This window comes from Amblyomma mixtum, chromosome 5, assembly GCF_055824585.1.
Source record: "Amblyomma mixtum isolate Tamu chromosome 5, ASM5582458v1, whole genome shotgun sequence".
NCBI classification, from domain to species: domain Eukaryota; kingdom Metazoa; phylum Arthropoda; class Arachnida; order Ixodida; family Ixodidae; genus Amblyomma; species Amblyomma mixtum.
Window position 1 is genome coordinate 161,417,428 of NC_143016.1, and position 21,422 is coordinate 161,438,849.

General features: G+C 47.2%; 1 protein-coding gene across 1 annotated transcript in view; it reads right to left on the reverse strand.

The window, feature by feature from the left end:
* The window catches only part of eIF2Bepsilon (eukaryotic translation initiation factor 2B subunit epsilon), a 52,810-nt gene that overhangs the window by 19,715 nt on the left and 11,673 nt on the right, over positions 1–21,422 (reverse strand). The window contains exons 5-11 of the mRNA XM_089546254.1: positions 17,496–17,651; positions 16,397–16,482; positions 14,947–15,084; positions 8,838–8,938; positions 7,671–7,816; positions 3,841–3,937; positions 56–259 (exon numbers count right to left, since the gene is read on the reverse strand). Of these exons, the coding sequence (XP_089402380.1) occupies positions 56–259; positions 3,841–3,937; positions 7,671–7,816; positions 8,838–8,938; positions 14,947–15,084; positions 16,397–16,482; positions 17,496–17,651 (928 nt within the window). The remainder of the gene's footprint in view (positions 1–55; positions 260–3,840; positions 3,938–7,670; positions 7,817–8,837; positions 8,939–14,946; positions 15,085–16,396; positions 16,483–17,495; positions 17,652–21,422) is intronic.

Below are 21,422 nucleotides of genomic sequence, written 5' to 3' on the forward strand. Positions count from 1 at the left end.
AAACCATTGCGCTCCCACGTTCAATAAGCCGAAGATAAAAAAAAAAGACACCAACGCTTTGTGTCATCGACAGGTGATGATGTGCCATCGGAGGAGAAGGCGTCCTCCTCTGGCGCACTGTCCTCGTCCTCCGAAGGGGGAGGGGGCCGCCCCCAGAGGTCCTCGACCACCACTTCCTCGTCGTCCTCATCTTCCTCATCCTGGTCCAGGCGGCACAGGAAGCCACGCCCTTCCTTGCCCACCAGGGATGGGTCACACTCTGCACAGACACCGTCACCATCCTAAGCACCAACCCAAGGGCCAAGCCTTTTTGTAAGACAAATTTACAATTCCCAATTACTCAACATGACCCTCTACAGCCCCTACAGCTATGTCTGCCCTCCCTAGGTGTTCACTCTTGACAGCCAGACAGACTAATGGTTGGTTACCTGCTCTGCACTTTGAACATCCTCTCCTGGTTCTTCCCAGAAAAAAAATGACGGAAGCCAACAGTCATCGAAACCAAGGAGCACAGGGGATGTCTTTTTAAGGCGAAAGCCTTTAATGGCTCATACTGTCGTCCGTTAACAAAGCGTGTCACACGCGTTTAACTCGGAAACTAAAAAGGGTAGAAGAAAACCAACGGTTTCTTCAGATAGAGAAGGAAAAAATGAACCTAGAAGCCAAGTTTTGATGACTGTAGATTAATTACCGTATAAACGCGTGTAAGGGCCGCACCTGTGTATGGGCCGCACCGTTTTCCCGAAGGAAATGTTAAAAAAAAAATTAATTCGTGTAAGGGCCGCACCCGAACTTTCCATGACCCAGACGGGTATAGCCTTTTAAATGCACGCGCCGTGGCCTCCGCGATCGGCGCTGGCTGCGAACAACGGCGCGCTCGATCGCGGAGTGCTTGATTGTAGAGGCCAAGCACACGCACAAGAGCTTCCAAAAACCGTCCATGGATGGCGCGCGAGGCCGCAGCCATCATCATCATCGTCAATTTTTTTTTTTCCTCGCGTCATCCTGCTATCTACATTGGCATCAGTATCGCCAGCTCCAGCCTTTTATGGCGTGTAAGCGCGTTCTCCGTAGTTGTGGCGTTCGCGTGCTGCCGCCGAGTAATGTGGTTTTAGCACGATGGGCAAGCACGTTATCAGCTACACGGCTGGGAGTTAGCTGTCGAACGCGGCAAGCGTGCGGCGGACAGGGAATTCGACGTGGCCGAGAAGTGCGTCCGATGATCGTGCTTTCAAAAGGGTGCATTGAGAAACACAAGCTGCAAAAAGCGCGCTTTCCGAGGCGAGCCGTGCGAGTTTCCCGACCTGTAAGAAGAGCTGCTCTGCTGTGTGATGGAAATGCGGAGCACCGGCTACGCATTGACAGCGGACACGCTGCGCGGCTTCTTTGGGATGAGCGTGCACCAGGGCACAGCACCAGCTCGGAGTCGAAATACTCCGCGAGTGACGACTGAACGTAGAATAAATGCCGCGCATTCCCTGATTGGTGTGTTTTTGCTTAAAAAAAATTTTTTTTTTCCGTACGTCGAGTGTATGGGCCGCACCCCAAAAATTGGCCCCCGAATCTCGAAAAAAAGTGCGGCCCTTACATGCGTTTATACGGTAGTTAATTAATTACAGGCAAAAATGTCAAAATTGCGTTGAAAGAACAGCGTGATGTCACATCCACTGGAAGTCGTCACGGCATAGTGAAAATTGTCACAGAATGGTCGGAAAAACATCGGATTTGTGTCAAAGTAGATGAAAAAATGTGTAATTAAGCGTAACTAACACTTAAAATCCCCAAAAGATGTAAAATTTGGGTATCGATATAGCCACGGGAACAGTGTGACGTCACATCCACCTGAAGTCGTCATGGCATAGTGTCCTCGGCTGCCGCCTCTCAACACTTTAGTTGCCAAAGTGTCCTTGCAGTTTTTTGTAGCTTTTATCAATGGGAGCTTAATAAAAGCACAAGAAAAAAAACGACCACATGCCGCTGACGGGATCCGAACCCATGACGCCTGAATTTCGCGCCTGGTGCTCTACCAACTGAGCTACAGCGATGGCTGTCTAATCTCCTGCTTTCGGGGGTATTTATGTTTACAAATAACCTAACCTTGGGAGTGTTCACCAGCGCCACCCTTGTCCATAGCGGCGGACGCAGTACGTCCTGTATATTACCGCGAGTGCCACGTAGGAACGTGGTCGAACGGGGAGGGCGGAAGCTGTGCGAGAACCCTCTTACGCTACCTACATCAAGACTGCCACATTCGAGACCCTCGGTGAACTACTCAGAAGAGAAGAGGTTGTGGGTTTGGATCCCACTGGCGGCACGTGGTTGTTTTTTTGTTCTGCTTTTATTAACCTCCAATTGATAAAAACAACAAAAAAAAAAGACATCCCTTATTCTCCTCGGTGTCAGTGACTGTTGGCTTCCGTCATTTATGTCATAACGAGCACTTCTTTCTATTCCCTTGGGTGCTGAACAGTTCCACGGAGTAAAACATTTGCGACAAGTTCATCAACCTGAATTACAGACAAGATTCAAGCTAAGCACACAGCTCACATTGACTGGCTAATTATGAGGGGCAGAAGTGGACCTCAACGAAAGCCACTGAATTACACCTACTTACAAATATCAGCACCTTTTTTTTTTTTTCAAATGAACTTGCTTTTTCTTTTGAGTTCTGAGTTCAGTTCTGAGTTGAGTTTGCTTCAGCGATCAGAAAAAGTCGACTTCTTTCCCCAACTTAACGGGCTTTGCTGCCTGCTTGAAGTGCATCGCAAGGATTACGTCAGAACCTCTCCTAATCTTTGGCCATCATCCTAACCTGTGCAGAATTTTCCCACACAAAACATGAAGGAATGCATAGCTAGAAAAAGGAGAAACAATATGAGTCACTGTAATTAGGGCTGCGCACAAGGAGCATATGAAGCCACTCCTCTGAATTTGCCCACTCCTGAGCAGACCAGCAAATGACACCGATTCCCTCGCATGGCAGCTAGTGGTGTAAATACGTGATGCCAAGTGGAGTCTGCTGAAAGTGACCTCCAAGTTCACTGAAGTACGGCAGCAGCAGAACAGAGAACAAAGAGAAGAGATGCCTAGGGTTTTACTCATCACCATCAGCCTGACTACGCCCACTGCAGGGCAAAGGCCTCTCCCCTGTCTCTCCAATTAACCCTGTCCTTCGCCAGCTCCGGCCACCCTATCCCTGCAAACTTCTTAATCACATCCGCCCACCTAGCTTTCTGCCGCCTCCTCCTACGCTTGCCGTCTCCTGGAATCCACTCCGTCACCCTTAAGGACCAGCGGTTATCTTGTCTTCGCATTACATGCCCTGCCCAAGCCCACTTCTTCCTCTTGATTTCAACTAGGATGTCATTGACGCGCGTTTGTTCTCTATCGCCATTATTTACAGTTACTAAGGATAACCACCGTCTGTGGCAATAAGCTGAGCGTGTGCCACACAGGAGGGAAAGAAGACACTTTCACTGCAATTCGGGGTCTGTCTCGGAGCACACAGGTTCCGGATGAATCCGCAGCAGCAGACTGCACTCGGCAGCTATGGCACATGGTTCAGAAGTCGACAGACAAAAATTCGGAGGACACCTAATTACCAACAGCTGTGACAACGTGATGGCATAAGAACCTCGTAAGCTGCCACACATGACCACACATACCACACACTGCTAGCTTCCGTCCCAATGGGGCTCTGCGCTGTCGCATCAAAGCAACGACTCCACATGCCTTTTTAACCATTCTTAACACCATAGCCTGTAGACATGGAGACAATGGACAGCCCACCTAACCAAAGACAAGACCATCACTGGTGCCATCTGAATAGACAGAACTTGCCTTCAGCGTTTCCCGGCTCGTCTTCGAAGCCATCCGTGTCGGGTGTTGGCTGGAGCAGGGTGCCTTCCTTGAGGCGGATGTCGGGTCCCACCACCACCTGCAGAGATGAGCAGAGATATCTGGGATAAGCAGAACGGAGATAAGCTGTGGAGAGACTTGTTCAAACGCTCATGCCCCTCTTAGTGAACAGCATTCACAGTGGTACAGTTCTCTGTTCAAATCAAATCATATTTTATTTTCCTTCGAACAAGGCACAAGTATGGAGCAGCCACAAACAGCTGCTGCTGCCAGCAGCTTGACGAGGCGACTGCCCCACTCACCACAGCAGCATTGCCCCACTATACATCGCCTCATTCACAGGAGTAACATGAATGTCAAATGGGTATCTCACAAGAGGAAAGCCAAAGCGTTATAGGCTACACATGAGTAAAAAGGAAAGAAAAGGATCAAAAGATCACACAGGCCGCAAAGAACCGGTATCATGCAGACACAGTCAGAGGCTTGTACAGTAAATTGCATCACAAAAACATTTGTTTCGATGATTTCCTGCGCAGTTTGGTGACATCAATAGACTGGCGAGACATATTTATAAGCATGAGTGTAAGCGTGTAGGTTATTGATTGATGCGAATAGCTTTTGCTGGGAGTGGCTATGTGCCACATATCCGGATGACGCATGTTATATGCGATGGCATTTTTCTGTAATGTGGAAATATTTATAGAAAAGGAGCTATTATTCTTTACTGTGTCGTGATACGATGCAGTCAGCCAGTGGTTGTAACATTCCGAAACAGTAATGATGACAGATTGCTGACAAACACCAACAAATTGTGATACACATTTGATGGTAGCAACACGGTGGTTGTGAGTCATCCTAGAAAAAGTTTGACTTCTAGGTGCATTGTGTGTAAACACGCAACCAACCTAGCTCTCCCCCACATTTTTTTTTTGTTTAAGCTCCAATACAACTCTTGGTACGACTTTACGTTTTTTTTCTAACTGCAATCAAAGTAAGTGAATTCAGCAAGCGCGTCGAGAAGACCACGATCCGGGAAAACTTCCGGCATCAAGTCCATCACAAACACACAACAGCTGGTGAAACCATGCATGCAGAAGAGCTGCTCTATTCATGTAAAAGCAAAGAAACTATTAAAGGACTGCATAGAGCACATGCCAATCAATGCAAAGCCAACTCGGAAATCTCATTCTTTAATGACACTACCTAGGACTGCACCTTACAACAGAATAGAGTTCTTTGTAAAGGTAACTTCGAAAATTTCTTTGATGCCTCTATTTAGATATCATTTCACTCTTTTGACTTCACTCTCACTCCTAGCTGATGTGCCGCCAAAATCTGTTTCTTGGCTAGTTTTCATGCTACAGTACCAATTGATAGCTGTCTCCTGCTTTCGTTTGTAATGGTATATACACGCAACGGGCCGCATTAATGCTTGCTCTGCTACATTAGTTCAATTGATCAGCATGAAAATCTATACGCTAATTAGCTCATTTTTGTCTACCTCCACCAAACAATAACCTACTGCAGTAAGTTGGTGACACACACAAATAAAATTTATTCGGATGTCAACATCATTATTCTGCACAAGTTACTCAGGCCTGCACAGCTTTGCAGCTCTGCTTAAAGCTGAGAGCCTGCTACACTGACTCCGCGATTATGGCGTCTAGCAGCCGAGCAAGAGGACGAGGGATCAGATCCCAGCCATGGGCGTTGTGTTTCGATGGAGGCAAAATGCATGAGACGATCGTGCGCTGTGCTGTGTGAGTGCACGCTAAGAGAGCCTCGACAGTCTAAATTATTCCACAGGCCTCAACTACGTGGCCTTTTTCTCTCTTCCTCCTTTCACTCCCTCCTCCACGCCTCCCCTCGTAACCACTTGATTACTATTATTCACACTGAAACTTCTTTATGAAGTAAATTGGTGAATCAAGTAGCCCTCTGTACCCGACACGTGGTTTACAGATTGTTTATGATGTGACATAAGTTTATAGTTTGTAGGGGTTTAACGTCCCAAAGTGACTCAGGCTCTGAGGGACGCCGTAGTGGAGGGCTCCGGGAATTTCGACCAACGGGGGTTCTTGAACATGCGCTGTTATGACATGTACACTCACATCTCGCAATTCCTAAAAATAAAAATAAACTGGAGGGGACGTAATCTCCACCTTAAAGGGACTATGCAATGAATTAAAAGTCACTTGTAAATGTTTGTAAATGATGCTAAGAAGCATTCACACCAAGTATGAGTCTACAGAACTGAGCCGGCAATTTATTATGAATTTTTAAAAACCGCGTTTTTTAAAATTCGCGGGCCGATTGGTGTCTTCGTAGTGACCGACTTCGAAACCGAAACCGGGAAAATAGACGGCACTAGTCCCGTGACGTCGGCAGGCCACCACACGTCATTCGCTGGAGCCACGGCAGCCACGGGTGCGCTTCCGGTAGCGGTGAAAATCGTCTGCTCGAGCCGCCGCGCGACCCCTTCGGACAAGTGTGAGCCAGGGCATTGCTTTAACGCATGTTTTCAGTTTACTTCTGCCGCCTCTTTCTGGCGGGAGTTCGGGAATCACTCGCAGTGCCTTTGTCACAGTGACGAGCAAAGAAATCCTACGTGCGCCGCGATCCAGGAAGGCGGACAGAGACCGGAGAGACGCTGCCGACGCTGCTGCTGGGGTGCTGGGTGAGGCCGTGCGGCTGGGTGCGACAACCAAAAGCCGAACGTCAGCGAATGACGTATTCATGGGCGGGGTCCAGTCCCAGAGCTGTTTTCTTTATTTTTTATTGGTGCTCCATGCGTACGAGAGTTGAGGGGGGAGAGGAGGAGCGCAATTTTTAATCGCCGATAACTTCGTTGTTATTGATGCTAGCTCAAAAATTCTTGCGCTGGGGTGACGAGTGATGGATTGCCTATCTCTCGTCTGGTTTAGGTAATCGCAATTAATTTACTGCATAGTCCCTTTAAGGGTACGACACGATAGTGTTAATGGTTAAATGCTGATATGTGCTGAACTGATTATTCTCTACCTCACATTCATAGATCCCTGGCAGCCCTGATACCACTCCTGCTGATCACACCTGTCATGAAAAATGTGAGCGACGCCCTTTCATAAACATGCAATGTGGGAAAGCCAACTCAACAAAGTTTGGTTTGGTTTGGTTTGGTTTATGGGGTTTAACGTCCCAAAGCGACTCAGGCTATGAGAGACGCCGTAGTGAAGGGCTCCGGAAATTTCGACCACCTGGGGTTCTTTAACGTGCACTGACATCGCACAGTACACGGGCCTCGAATTTCTCCTCCACAAAGAAATCCAGCCGCCGCGGCCGGGATCGAACCCGCGACTTTCGGGACAGCAGCCGAGCACCATAGCCACTGAGCCACCGCGGCGGCTCAACAAAGTTTGAAACGTATTTTCAATCCTCAATATTTCTAGCACCATTGCTGATTAAGAAAATTTAAAAAGAAAGGTTGCTTTCGATGCTGATGGCCTTCAATTTCACAGTATAACCTTGCCCCCTAAAATCTAAAAAAAGGTTGATTACTTAATTTTAGTTGATTAATCATCTAATTATTAAGCACTATCAGATATGTAATGTCCACTTTGCTGTGTAACCCATCTGTACAGAGCGCACCAGGTATCTCTCATAGTTTTTACAATAAAAATCTGCAAATGTTAAAAAAGATCATCTCATATCTGCAAGAACTTTGTCCTGCCAAATGTATACTGGCAAGTTAGTGCAGCACAGTGTTCATTTGGTGGCATTTAGGCCTTGCCATGTTCACCAAACGTAACATGCAAGATGTTAATGGAGCTCACCCCAAATGACAGCACGCATCCAGGCGAAACGGTGACGTTCCTCTTCACCAGCACTCCGCTGGCCAACAGGCACTGCTGCAGGCGGCAGCCGTCCTCAACGACCACGTTGTCCCACAGGTAGGCATTGCGGAGCTCCACGTTCTGCCCTGGACACAGGGACATGAGACAGGGGGTCAAACAGCCACAACAAACGGAAAAAGATGTTCTAAGAGGATTCTGGTATGGGCTAGTTGGTTCATGCTTTAATGGTGCAGTGAAGACAACTCTGAACTCGTCTTTTTGCCGCGGGAACTCGATCTACATGTTCCTAGCATTCTCAGAAGCTTCGACTTATTGCCCTGTGTGGCCAATTTCTCTAATTAAATCGAATTAACGTCCGGCTCCCGCCTTTTTTTTTTTTAATTCTCCCCCTTACAGTGGGCGGAGTCGACCAACGCGTGGAGTGCCTTTCACCCAGTCCCGTGGCGGCTTGCCGCTCTGCCATCGGCGGAGTAATACGTAGTAATCCGTAGAAGCAAATAGTCCGCGCATATTTTTATTTCTGCGGGCTTATTTTGCGGCTATATTATCTGCGAATGAAACTATTTATTCATGGAAACCTAAAAAACAAAATAAAGCGAAAGCAAAGCCTCCACGGAGCTGGCTGAAGGGCACTTCATGCGTTGGTCGACTCCGCCCACCGTACGGGGAGAATTCAAGAATAAAGGCGGGAGCCGGACGTTAATTCGATTTAATTAGAGAAATCGGCCACACAGGGCAATAAGTCGAAGTTTCTAAGAATGCTCGGAACGTGTAGATCGAGTTCCCGTGGCCAAAAGACGAGTTCAGATTCCTCTTCAGTGCACCTTTAAGGACCAGATTCACACAGCGCTGCGGAACGAGGACAACAAGGAACACGAAACAGGACGGGCGCTGCACCCAGCCTTGAACTGCTGTCCTGTCTCAAAGCAATTTAATGGTCCATTACTTTAGGGCAAAAACCAATTCTTCGCATGCAATACAGTAGAAGCTCGTTGGTGCGCTCCCTGTTCATATGGTTTCCCGGTTCACGCGCTGGGAATTGCGGGCGAAAAAGATGTCCCGTAGAGTTACACTAAAAAAATTCTGGTTGCATAACCCATTCAGCGATCAAGAGCACATGAGCAAAAATGGTGTCGTCCGACTCACCTATAGTGCAGTTCTTGCCAATCACCGAGTTTGCCACGGTGGTGTTGTCCCCGATTTTGGTGCCGGAGCCGACAAACGTGCTGGGCTCCAGAATGCAGCTCCTGTGAATGCAGGTTTCAAAGGCAACACTCTCTACATAATCCCTTGGAAATTTCCAGCTTCTGCAGAGTGTGACTCGGTCCGCACGCACGCAAAGAAACCCGGGGGCAGGGCCTCACAAAATCTACTTTTAAGTAGCAACACCCAAGTCCCTTCTATACGGTGTAGTCTACTTATAATGATACCAGATATGACGATATATTGCTTATAACAATCAAATTCTTTATATTCATCAATTCTCCCACTACCCCTATGTAACAATAAAATTATATAACGATACAATTATCGGCAAAATAACTGAGATCACTGCTCACTGCGGCGACCCAATGCGAAAGCAAAATGTTCGCACACAATACCGACGTCTGCGGCTATTCCGACATCCATGTACAGTAATCCCTCGTTATAATGAAGTCAGCTGGATGGCGAAAAAATTCGTTATAAGCGATAATTTGATATAAGCGACCGCTCAAAAAAAGCTAGAACAGTAGAGATTTAATTGCGCCACAACTGCGAGAAAGCTGGCGGATGACGCCGCGCGGCGTCCGCCAGCTGCGGCGGTTGCTAGGCAACGGCTCAAGGTCGGCCTCTGTGCCTCGTCGGAGCACCGCGCAATCGAAAGTTTGTGGCCAATGTAGCTTTTGCTACAAAATTTTCTCGTAGCACAGTTGTTGCTTCTACCAGCAACTCAATATTGGTCAGCGATGCTCAAAGACGATACAGTTTTCAAATTTCTTATACCAGAGTTTATTACCTATATAAAGAACAAGCTTTAGCTCATTTTTGTGATCCAGATGGGATCCAGGCTGATTGACAGGCCGGCAGGCTCGGCTTACTTCAAGTTCACACAAGAAAATACAAAGCAGCCATGCTACCATAAAGTCTGCCTCCTAGATTCGAGCAACGACAGCATGCCTGTGCAAGAGTGGAGCTTTCGGCAACGACGCCGCCCGCAGGAACGCCGGGTGACAAACTGCGCACTGTTCTCTGGTCGCCGCTAAGCCTAGCCGGTTTCACATCAATGCCGCAGTTGTTAGCGCTTCGGGACTGGACAGCACTCAAATAAAGGCGCTACACTCGGCACCCCTTTACTGTCAACTAGTCCCATAATAAAAGATACGTTAGATTTCCGCGACGCCTTCAGCAACGGAGCTAGCAGACGGCAGGCGAACTGCGTCAGGCAGGAGCAGCACCAAAGCGACTATTGGATGAAATTTGCTTGTATCGTAGTCATCACCTCTAGCAACAACTCGGTATTGGCCAACGATCGTCAGAAATGATGCATTTTTTACATTAATCTATCCCAGGGCTTGCTATGAACTTGAACAAACAATCCTATCGCATTTTCAGACGCCGGCGGCCGGCACCAAGGCTGGCAGGTCACAGCCAATTACAATTAACCAATTACAAAAGTGGCCGGTCATGCTCGATTTGCACCATTCGACTAGAGAAACGTTCTAAATGTGCGGTAGGGTGACTGAATTTTGTTGTTACGGTGGGGACACGTGTGCGAAAAGCGAGCGCAATTCACCTTGGTGCCAAGTTGCGAATGGTGCCGCAATGTCCGATTCACAGCCCGCTGCCTGCGTCCAACCTGCTAGATGTCAACGACGGGCCGCTCGTGGCAAAAGCAACGGCGGGAAGTGGGAGCCAATGCGAGCGCGGAGAGCGGCAGTGTCATGATAACGTAGGGTGCGCTCCTTTGAGCCGGGCCGGCCTGCCCAAGGCCGGTCTCGACGCGCACGTGAGAGCGCGCTGCTTGTTATGAACAGCATCTAGGTTGAAAGCCCGGCCCTGAGAAACGCGCCCCTACATCACCATGATGACACTGGCACACTGCGCGCTTGCATTCTGTCCCTCGTCAGTGTGAAACATCGCGTGCAGCCGTCATTGACATCGGTTGGACGTGGGCGCCGAGCTGCTGTCGGTCATTGTTATGCCGTTAACAATGGCGTGTCGTGCGCCCGGCAAGTACAGCAGTCATGCTGAGAGCCCGTGGCACTTCTGCCTGAGGAAATCCCGACAGTGAACCTCCCGAATCTGGTAGTGGACTCGACTCCTCATCTAAATCACTAGGGTTGAGTTGACTCGCAGCCCCCTCCGCAAATTATGCCTAATCCTCTTTCACGCTTGGGGAAAGCATTTTTTCTGCAGCGAAGAACAGAAGCGTGGAGCCGGTGTGCGCTACGATGGCTTACTCGTTCGTATCGAGTTCACGTAAATAGTAGAGAGTCGTCGAGATGGGCTGACCTTGCTCAGCTCGATTCTCTGACTCAAACCACCGCTGTCGGGTTCATGAAACACCACCTAGATAGGTTCACGTAAGCAAGCGTATAGAATCGCTGATACTGGAGCCATGAAGGATGGAGAAGAACAACCGAAACTGGTCCCAGGTCACTGATTGATCTATCACCACGTGCTGCAGCTTAACGGAGTACAATTATGTGCGCAAATCATTGACAAACTTTATTTTATCTTCCAACTTTCGCATAAAGCTATTATTTTAGGGCAAACAAAAATGAAAGATATGTCTACGTTTCTAGAAGACTTAAGATGACATAGTCAAGTAATGCGTGTGCCGGCCGCCGGCGTCGCATGGCCGTTTCATGAGCGCAAAAAGGAAACGATTTCAAATGGCCTTTATTAAATGCAGACTCAATACTGTGCCGAAATATTTCGGAATCAGCATGTCTCATGTTTATGTAAGCAGTAAAAATTAAAACCGGGCAGCTTCATTTTCTTTTCACAACCCCTTTAATAGCGGATACAACGATCCTGGCAGTCTGGAAGGTGTTTACCAGCATAATTTGTCTGAAAGTTTAATAAAAAAAATAAAATACTTCGAAGCGAATGATGTAAAAACTCGGCAAACGGACTGGCGGAATGTGTCCACATCGGGGGACGTGACTTTGTTCGCCCTGCTGTGCAAAAGCGCAACTATAAAGGCCGTTTTGAATGTGCCGAATCACGTCCCCCGAGTAACTTTATTGGACAAGTGGCGCCCATCTGTCATGAAGTCTACAAAATTCTGCCTGAAAAGTGCGGTCTTCTATGGAGTGAACAGCAAGTGCTTCTTGTTTTCTTTCATTTCTCACTGTTACGAATATGCGCTGACCAAAATTTTGGCACATATTAATTGGAATAAGATCCCGCGACTATGAAATAAAGACTGTCATCCTTGCTATGAATGTATACAGCCTTACATGCACTTCTGAATGTTACCGTGGATCAGTACCTGAGAAACCTACAGTGTACTTTTCTCGGTATTTTTCACCCTCACTTTTTCGTGACCTAGCAACATTCACACACATGCACGTGCTGCAGAAAGACGGATATGTGATTGGAACCTCTGAAGAAGAAATCGAAATTTTTCATGGAATCCTCATCCTCATGGGAGTTCTAAAATTTTTCAGAATTCGAATGTATTCGCAAGCATCGACAAGAATTCCAGCAATGGCCGAGTCCATCACAGCAAAGCGATTTTTTAGAGCCACGCTGCACATTATGAAGTCCAACGCTCCGTGGGACCCAACCAGCCCGGAAATTATGAAAAGCTATGGAAGCTATGGAAAATTATGAAAGCTCTGGAAAGTGCGCCTTGTCCTAGAAGCCGTCAGGTCACGGTGCTTGCAGCTGGAACCCTTGGAGCACAATAGTATAGATGAACAGATGGTTCCCTTCACAGTGAAGGGAACCTGTGATGGTTCCCTTCACAGGTTCCCTGTGAAACAGCTTGTGAAGGGGAAACCCATGTAGGGGTGAAAGTGTTCTTCGCTGCAGTGCACTGATGGCTTAGCACATGACCTTGAGCTGTACCAAGCTAAGGGAACAGGGGTCAGTGCGCAGCATTCACAACTCGGACTTGGCGGGTCAATTGTCATGCGTCTTGTCGAGGTGACGCTTAAAGAAATTAACCTGAAGTGCTCCATGGATAACTACCTCAGTGCCATTATTCCTGGAGCTGAAACAAATGGGCATTCGTGCCAATAGTACGATCCAAGCCAACCGACTGCTCAAGTGTTGCTTAAAAAGTGACAAAGAAATGAAGAGAGAAGGTCGGGGAAGCATGGAAGAGAAGGTTTCCTCGAAAGGAGACACTGCCATTGTGAGATGGCAAGATAACGGAGTTGTGAACATGGCATCCACACAAGTTGGAATTGGTAATGTTGGAAAAGTGAAATGATGGAGCGAGGCAACAAAGCAGCAAATTGAAATTGACTGCCCAGAAGTGATTCTGCGGTACAACTCGTACATGGGAGGGGTCGATGAACTCGACTTTCTGATGTCACTGTGCCCTCTTTAGGGCAAGAACCAGAAAATGGCTGGTGACCGTCATTTCACACTTTCTGTCTTTTGCGTTGTGCAACAGCTGACTGAGAGATGTGAGTGCCGAGAAGCTTGCACGGAAGAGTACTTTGGGCATGATGGCCTTCCAAACACAGACATTGCGAACAGCCTAATTGCGTGCAGCAGAACACCTCCAAAAAAGCGCGGCCAGCCAAGCAGTGAGTACCCAGAGGCTGCTGCGAAGAAGGCTGGCCCGCATTTGCTACTGACCGCAACAATTAGGGTACGATGGCTGCAACCAGTGGCCGCAGCATGTCAACACACTGAACTCACAGCACTGCCGCCGTGAAGGATGCACAGGGAAGTGTCGGACTCGCTGCCAAAAATGCAGCATCTTTTTGTGTGTGTCGGCGCAGAGCAATTGTTCTACAACAAGTAGACTCTAAAGTGCTTGCTCTAGTTTGGAAGTCAAGCAATAACCCGTTAACCACATTTTGCGCCCGATATCTCGCTAAGAACACTATCGCGCTTTCTGTTAGTAGTGTGCATTACTTTTTCGGAATTGAGGCACCCTGTCTCCAAATGGGGACATCGCAAAATACAATGAAAGAATAAAATTTTTGTTTCGGGCTCTTCAAGACTCGTCATTTCAAGCGTGGAAAACAAAAAATGGTGTTCGTATGTATTTTTTTTATTTCAAAGATTTTTTTCGCACCTGAAGGGGTTAGCACAGATGACACATTCTCCAGAGCGGAACACTCTGCCCGTCCAGACCCCTGGATAAGATTTTCTCTGCCCAGCAGGTGAACACACGGGTCCCTGGCGCTACAACCACTTTCGATAGTATAACTAAAACTTCGCAGTGCCCACATGTAGCGACTTAGTATGTATCATATTTTCCGGTGTATAAGACGGGACTTTTTTTCAAAAATTTCGCTGGTGCGTCGTATACAAGGGTGCGTCTTATACGCAAATTTTTCGGTTTTTTTTATTGCGAGTTCAGAAATTACTCAAGTTCATGTTCAAGCTTTCTTTACCGAAAAAATATCACTACCAATAACGTCGTTGTAACACGGTTACTACTTCAATACCGGGACCGCAGTGCACAACTTTTCTAGGTGAACTTTGTCATGAAATGGCGGGGATGACAACTTTCGAGAGCACAAACGCATGGCCTTTTTGGAGGCCCCAAGCAAAAGTAATGTGAAATGCCAAAAGACGGCGACAATCGCGCTTCTCGCCATTGTCAAGACAAGCCAAGACATGCCGGCATTCTTTTTTAGTCACCCTTTGCAACTTTGCTCCGTGTACGTAGTGCGAAGAGAATGTTTCAGCTGCGTTGCCTCCAGAAACGGGCAAAAGTTTTGATATCGCATCCGAAGATGAAGACTCCGAAGGTTTGAAGTAAAAATAAAATGTTCTTATGGACATAAGGAGAGTTCTTTCGTTTCTCTTTCTTTTTTGCTAAAACGTGGGTGGCTATGGCGCGAGTGTTGTCTTTTTTTGATCACGGTGCATTTCGCGATGGTCGTGCAAGCGTGTTTAATTAAGCCTCACTAGCCTAACTGGGTAAATTTGGGTGCGTCTTATACAAGGGTGCGTCTTATATACTAAATTTTTCAATGACAGCCTGCATATATGGCGGGTGCGTCTTAAACAAGGGTGCGTCTTATACACCAGAAAATACGGTAAACACTGCGGCCACTAGAACATGCAGCGACATTACCGTGAGAGTTGAAGTCCCGAGACGGGCTTGTAGATGTTGTGCCGGTGGTAGACACAGGCGGGGCTGCCCTCCCCCCCCTCCCCCTTCACAAACAGGTCAGGCACCAACGGGTGGGTCCACCTCTGCAGCACATCCTGGCTGCAAAAGGGGGAAGCAGTGCGCACCTTCATCATCACCTTCATCAACACCGCACAGACATCAACGCAACCCACAGAAGCTAAACAGATTGACCACATAAACGCCAATACAGAGTGGGCCTACACTGACAGACTGCCTTTCAAGAATACCGAACATGCAACTTTTGCCAAAAACAAGGCTTGTCCAATGCGTGGTGGGAATGACCAAGAACAATTTTGGAGCAGGCTTTGCAGCGGGTGAAAATTCAATTTGAAGCAGCTTCCCCACATAGAAAAAAGGTAAATATGTCAAACTTTAATGAGCAAGTTTCTGTGCGAAAGTTGTAGCGAACGTTGAGAGATGCCCATTTAAGGGGGGACGAGGGTCTTAAAACTAACTAATTTATTTATATCTAGAATCTCATGAAATTTTGCACACAGATGCGTTTTTCTCTTCTGATTCCAAATATGTAATCATAATTGAGCTGGTGGTCTTAAATCTTAAAGTCTGGAATGTAATTAGGTCATTTCTTACGCAGCTTTAATGAACTTTCTCATTGCATTTTGTTGCTTTTATTTACTTGACTTGATAGCCAGAGAGTTCCCATACCCGGTGACATTCTTCGTTTTTCTCTAAAGGCATGTCATCCTGATATACTACGTCGAGAGTAAGAGGTCACAGTATTTTACACTGCAAGTCATTAAGCTAATTGTAAATTGCTATTTATATGTGGTCTAAACAAAAAAAGTAAGAATGTCATCGTGTATGGGAATTTGCTTGCTATCAATTCATGTAATTGAATGCAACAAAACGCAGTGAGAAACTTCATTAAAGCTCCGTATGAAATTACTCAATTACTCTTTAGACTTTAAGATGACTTTTGATCTAAGACCACCAGCTCAGTTATGATTACATTTTCTGAAATCAGAACAGAAAAACGCATCTGTGTGCACAATTTCATGCGATTGTAGCCACAAATAAAAAGGTCAGTTTTAAGACCCTCGTCCCCACTTAAGCTGTTTCCTTCAATGTAACTTTGCGCTGGTTTCATTTGAAGGCCTAAAAAGAAAGTCCGCGAAATTTAGGAATCGTCACTATCGTATGCTAGCCGTACTCTTAGTCATACAACTGTTCAAGTTTCTTTTGTGATTTCAATCGCAAATGATTGGTGACAAAACACCATATCCTGGAAAAGTTGTCACGTCATGTTCAGCCATTCAGAGTACTGAACAGAAACCCCGGCTTGCACGAAATCTACAAGTTTGTAAAGTTTTCTACTGCCAGTTGCAGCATGCAAGGCAGGCCAAAGGGTGCCGATGACAATGCGACTCACCTGATGGCGTCATACATGACCAGGTTGCACGCCGAAGCTGCGTAGTGGCTGTCGCTGATGTGTGTGTAAATCGAGTTGCCCATGATCTGGAGCAGCATGGGGTGGGGAAGGAAAGTGAGAGAGTGAGGGAACAAGCCCCGGCATATCAACCCAAATTAGCATTACGGGTGGAGAAGGTGCTTCTTCAGGAAGAGTAGGGTGCGAGCCCAGTGCAGCCACTCTACTCTCCCTTCAGATATTAAGTTAAAAAATTAACTGCCGTCTTCTAACAACATTGCCTTGAACTGGCTTCCATAACAGAGTGGTACACACTAGAAAGACAATGGTTGCATAATACGCACAAGTATGCACACTGAATACACCATTATTGATGTACTAGCTGAAAGTGAGAAGCCACACTTTAGCCACCTCTGAACTCTTCTCAATAGAATGCAGTGGCAAGACACACACGTCATGTTAAGCAGGGAGATAGTTGCACGGTGCCAACAGCAGGAATTCTAACAGCAATGGCAATGATATTCCACCATGAAAAGCAGGGCATCACTTCCAAAGGACATCAAATCAAATGCAATTGGAACAGAGAACTTAAGTCAAGAGAAACTGCAAACATTAAGTAGTGCACCAAAATCTCTGGTCCTTCAGTGCATTTCAGCAAAAGTCCCTCGGGACGGCACAGCTTGTAAGCGACCCTACTGGCCTCAAGGACCATTTATTTGGTTTATAGGGGTTTAAAGTCCCAAAGCAACTCAGGCTATGAGGGACGCCATAGTGAAGGGCTCTGGAATAATTTCGACCACCTGGGGTTCTTTAACGTGCACTGACATCGCACAGTACACGGGCCTCTAGAATTTCGCCTCCATCGAAATTCGGCCCCCGCGGCTGGGATCGAACCTGCGTCTTTCGGGTCAGCAACTGAGTGCCGTAACCACTGAGCCACCGCGGCGGGTCTACTGGCCTCAAGGTGTTTGCAGCTTCTTCAACATGGGTTTCAACAAGGGTTTCTTCAACATGGCCAAGCTGAATTTCCCCTCTCAGTGCAGACTAGTCGTGACACTTCATACACAGCCGAGTGAAACGCTGTTGCAGCCCCACCACTGACCTCTTCGTGTTCCAGGATGCCGCGCACGAAGTCGAGACGTGTCTGGTAGTCGAAGTTGTCGGCAAAGATGGGTGGCACGTGCGGTGAGCAGATGGCCACGCGGCAGTCCTGGAGGTCATGGTGCAGGGACACACGTGACTGACCCTGGAAGATGCTCTGCACAGAAAGCACAACAGGGCAGAAAGAACGGTGAAGCAGAGGACTGGAGATTCATCACCTCTGCAAACAGTGCAAGAAAAGAATGATAGTTTATACCTCCTTCCAGGGGGTTGAACTCTGTGGTTTTTGCTCTTTCGAAATCCGGCGAACGTTTTTTGGTGTTCATTTCACATGCAATTTCAATTTTTTTTCCATAAATTGCGTAAAAACCTGCGTATAATACGATTTTTTTTTCCCCCCCCAAATTTTAGCATGTCAAATTTCCACGTATTATATACGGATCCAACCAATTTTCGGTCAAAATTTGCATGAGACGAACAGGTTTTGTGAAGCCCGCTCGTCGCACCGCTTAGCTCACCTGGGAGCGGCACTGAGAGGCCGTTCCACTTGTGCACTTGCAGCGTTTCGCACATGCGCCGAAGCCTAATGCTTGCTTGCTGAGTGGAGCGGGTGCAAAACCATGAAGGAAACCCACTCTGCGAGCGCCATCACTATCACGCTTTCAGCGAGAGGAGGTGCTATCTAGCGGTGGCATAGGTCAGTAGTTTCGATTACGACGCCACTTCACCACGCTGACCTGACATTGCGACACCCAGGACGATCGCACCTTGCATGACATCCGGACCACGAAAGCAGCACTCGGCAGCTTTTAAAAAGAAAGTAATCGTAGCTGCTGAAAGCATCGGCACCGCGTCAAGCGCTGCTACATTGTCTGTATGAGGTAGGGAGAGCCTGCAGTTACAACCGCAGGTCACGGGCCTCTCCAACCATGCTGTGCATCCAGATAGCGGACGCCTGGGCTAGCATTTCCGAGGAGCTCGCCAGTTGTTATTTCAGGAAATGCGGGACATCTAACGCGCCGGACGGTACCGGTACATCAGGCGATGACAACCACCAAAGCTCCGATGGACACTTCCGAAATGTGCGCGCCAGCGCGTATGCCGGAACCAGTCTGCGCATACTCGCGGTGCAGGACGTGAGTGGGCGGAGTGTGGTGCCTGCGTACCTGCCACTCACGCTACACACGTCATATCCGGTGCACGCCGGCGTACACAAATAATCGGAGGGCGTTCGGCTTCCGCGACTTGCGGTACACCTTCGAGCTGACTGCCCTTCCTTACTGGCATTATACAGGGATGAAAACTTTTTCCCCCTTTTTGCTATCCCCAAATTACACCTCGTATTATATGCAGGTCCGTATTATAAGCCCACACAGTCGCCTCGTTTCTGGGTGTGAAAAGTCTAGAGGGATTTTAGGAGAAGCACCATTTGCAGGGGCGAAATTGGAGTTCAATATACTGCAAGACTTTCTTATATTTTTACGCAGGATTTTCAAGGGGATAATCTGTGTGCTTGATATAGCCAATAATTTCGCAATACCTGGGCTTGACTGTAACAGTCGTTTTTTTGTATGTGTGCATGATATATTCAGCACTCTTGTGCTCTCAGTAGTTACATATAGCTTATCTTGATTTATCTGTTAATAAAGAGGAGTAGAAGTAATTAACGCACAATGGTCGTTTTAGAGCAGTAGTGGCAATACGAAACACAATCGCCATAAAGTGGAGCAATGGCATTTTACTGTACCATCATGTGTATTTATCTGCCGCATTACTGTTGTTCTCGAAGTGGCAAGAAATGCAGAGACTGTCTTTTTGGCTTCCTTACATACTTCTCGCAGCACATTTTCATTTACTTGCAACCATAAAAACGCCTTCAACAACATTAACTGGGTTTGCTGAAATTTTTGCTGCCTCCCTCACAGACAGCATAATTCTGCCACTTCTACTACGACTTCTCCAATTTAAGGAAAGAGAAAAATATCACCAACATTCAGTTCTACCTTCAAAGCAAGTTTTTCTCTGAACACAAATGTGCTATGAACTTGTAGAAACAGGTTGAATATACTTTCTAAAACTTCAAACACCTTGACTCAGTGCGTCTCCCAAGCTTAAAAAAAATGAATAAAAACATTTAAAATGCATACTACATTCAAAGCCAGCCTACCATATTTACTAGAATGCAACGCGAGAGTCAACCTTGCAGGCGCAAAACAAGGAAAATATAAAGCATAACTGTAATGTGAGGTCGGCTTTGTGGACAGAAATAGGAAAGAAAAGAAAAGAGCCAGTGCTAAGCTTCGTTGCTTAGTGCATAAATTTCCCACAAGCCAGTTAACTGTGCACTAGTCTGTGGTTCTTTAGACAGTGTCCACCCGACATGGATGCTCAATCTCGTTCCAGCACTGAAAGGCAGTGCGCACAGCAGGATCTTCTATGTGGCAACAACTTTCAAGGTGTTCATTTTTATTTCTTTTTATTTTCCCCACATTACTTCATGTTGAGCGCAGCGGCATCCACGAGCTTCTTTGTCGGCCATAGCATTAGCAAAAGTACAGCTGGTGCACGTTAGGCGCTGGTTTTTTAATGCATCGCTGTGACATCATGCTGTGCACAGTACAACCACCCGCCCCTCCTAGCTTTAACTAAAGCCATGTGATGGCTTTGGCATCGCACCAACTCTGGCTCCATAGTTCTATGTTATGCCATGCGATGGCTCTAGCGTTGTGCCAGCTGCATCATCAGAGTACACTGAAGCTCGGCTCACGGGTGAATCCGTAAAACGGCTCCCCTCGTAAACTACACAAATGAAACACAGGGAACGAGGCCGCAATATATAAAGTTTTGTACAAGTTTATGTACGATATAACCTTAAAACATGGCTTTCCTGTGGCTCGCATTCATAGGAAGGTCGTCATTGAGCCTTAACACAGTACGGCAGTTGCTAACACCGTTATCTTTTGAAACACAGTGCTGGCGGACAACGGACGAGAATGAAGACACACAGAAGACACACAATGCACACACCGTTACCATGGAAAGGTTTCACACGCCCCCTTTTCAAGAGGCCACAGAAAAGATTATCACTTTAAGAATGACATGAACATAAGCTTGGACTCTCATCGCACTGTCACCATGTCAATGGCGTGCTTTAGAGACCTCATCGCAAAAAAAAAAAAAAAAACTTCTCTCAGTCGCTAAACCAGGGTGAACGTTTTCAGCTGCATGTAAACGAATCTTCGTCTTATGTGCAGAGGTACTGGAAATTGTGTGGCAGCGTACGAGTTTGATGTGGCCAAAAAGTCCAGTCAGTCGATATGCAGCTAGGAGCGTCCGTTTGCTGACTAGTATGGCATTCTAACTTTTACTGAGCGAGCTGTATCTATGTCACGATGTGAATATGGTGGAGTCCATTTGTTTGTCTGTCTGTCTGTCTGTAGCCTCTGAGAGCGAAGCGTCTACCCTCCAAAAGCAACCTTGCCCAGCCACCCACCCACCCACTGCCGCCCTCAACAGACCTCCCCACTCCACCCCCATCCACCTCCACCCTCCAGAAGCACCATCTACCAAACTATACCCTCCATAAATGCCACCCACTACCAGCCCCCCTCCACAAGTGCTTCACCCACAAGAAGCCACATGGCAGAGAAACCAAAAAATGACGGAGAAATCAAATTCAAAGATGCAGTGGGAAAGCCAAGTGCCCTCTGGAAGCACAAGCTACTAGCCCCTTCCACTTCCGCACACATCAACCCCCTCAACCAACCTTCAGCCTCCACAAAAATTCTGTTGTGTGTGTGAAGCCTCGGCTTAAAGTAAAACTATTAATTGGGGTCATCATCATCATCATCAGCCTGACTACACCCACTGCAGGGCAAAGGCCTCTCCCATGTCTCTCCAATTAACCCTGTCCTTTGTCAGCTGCCGC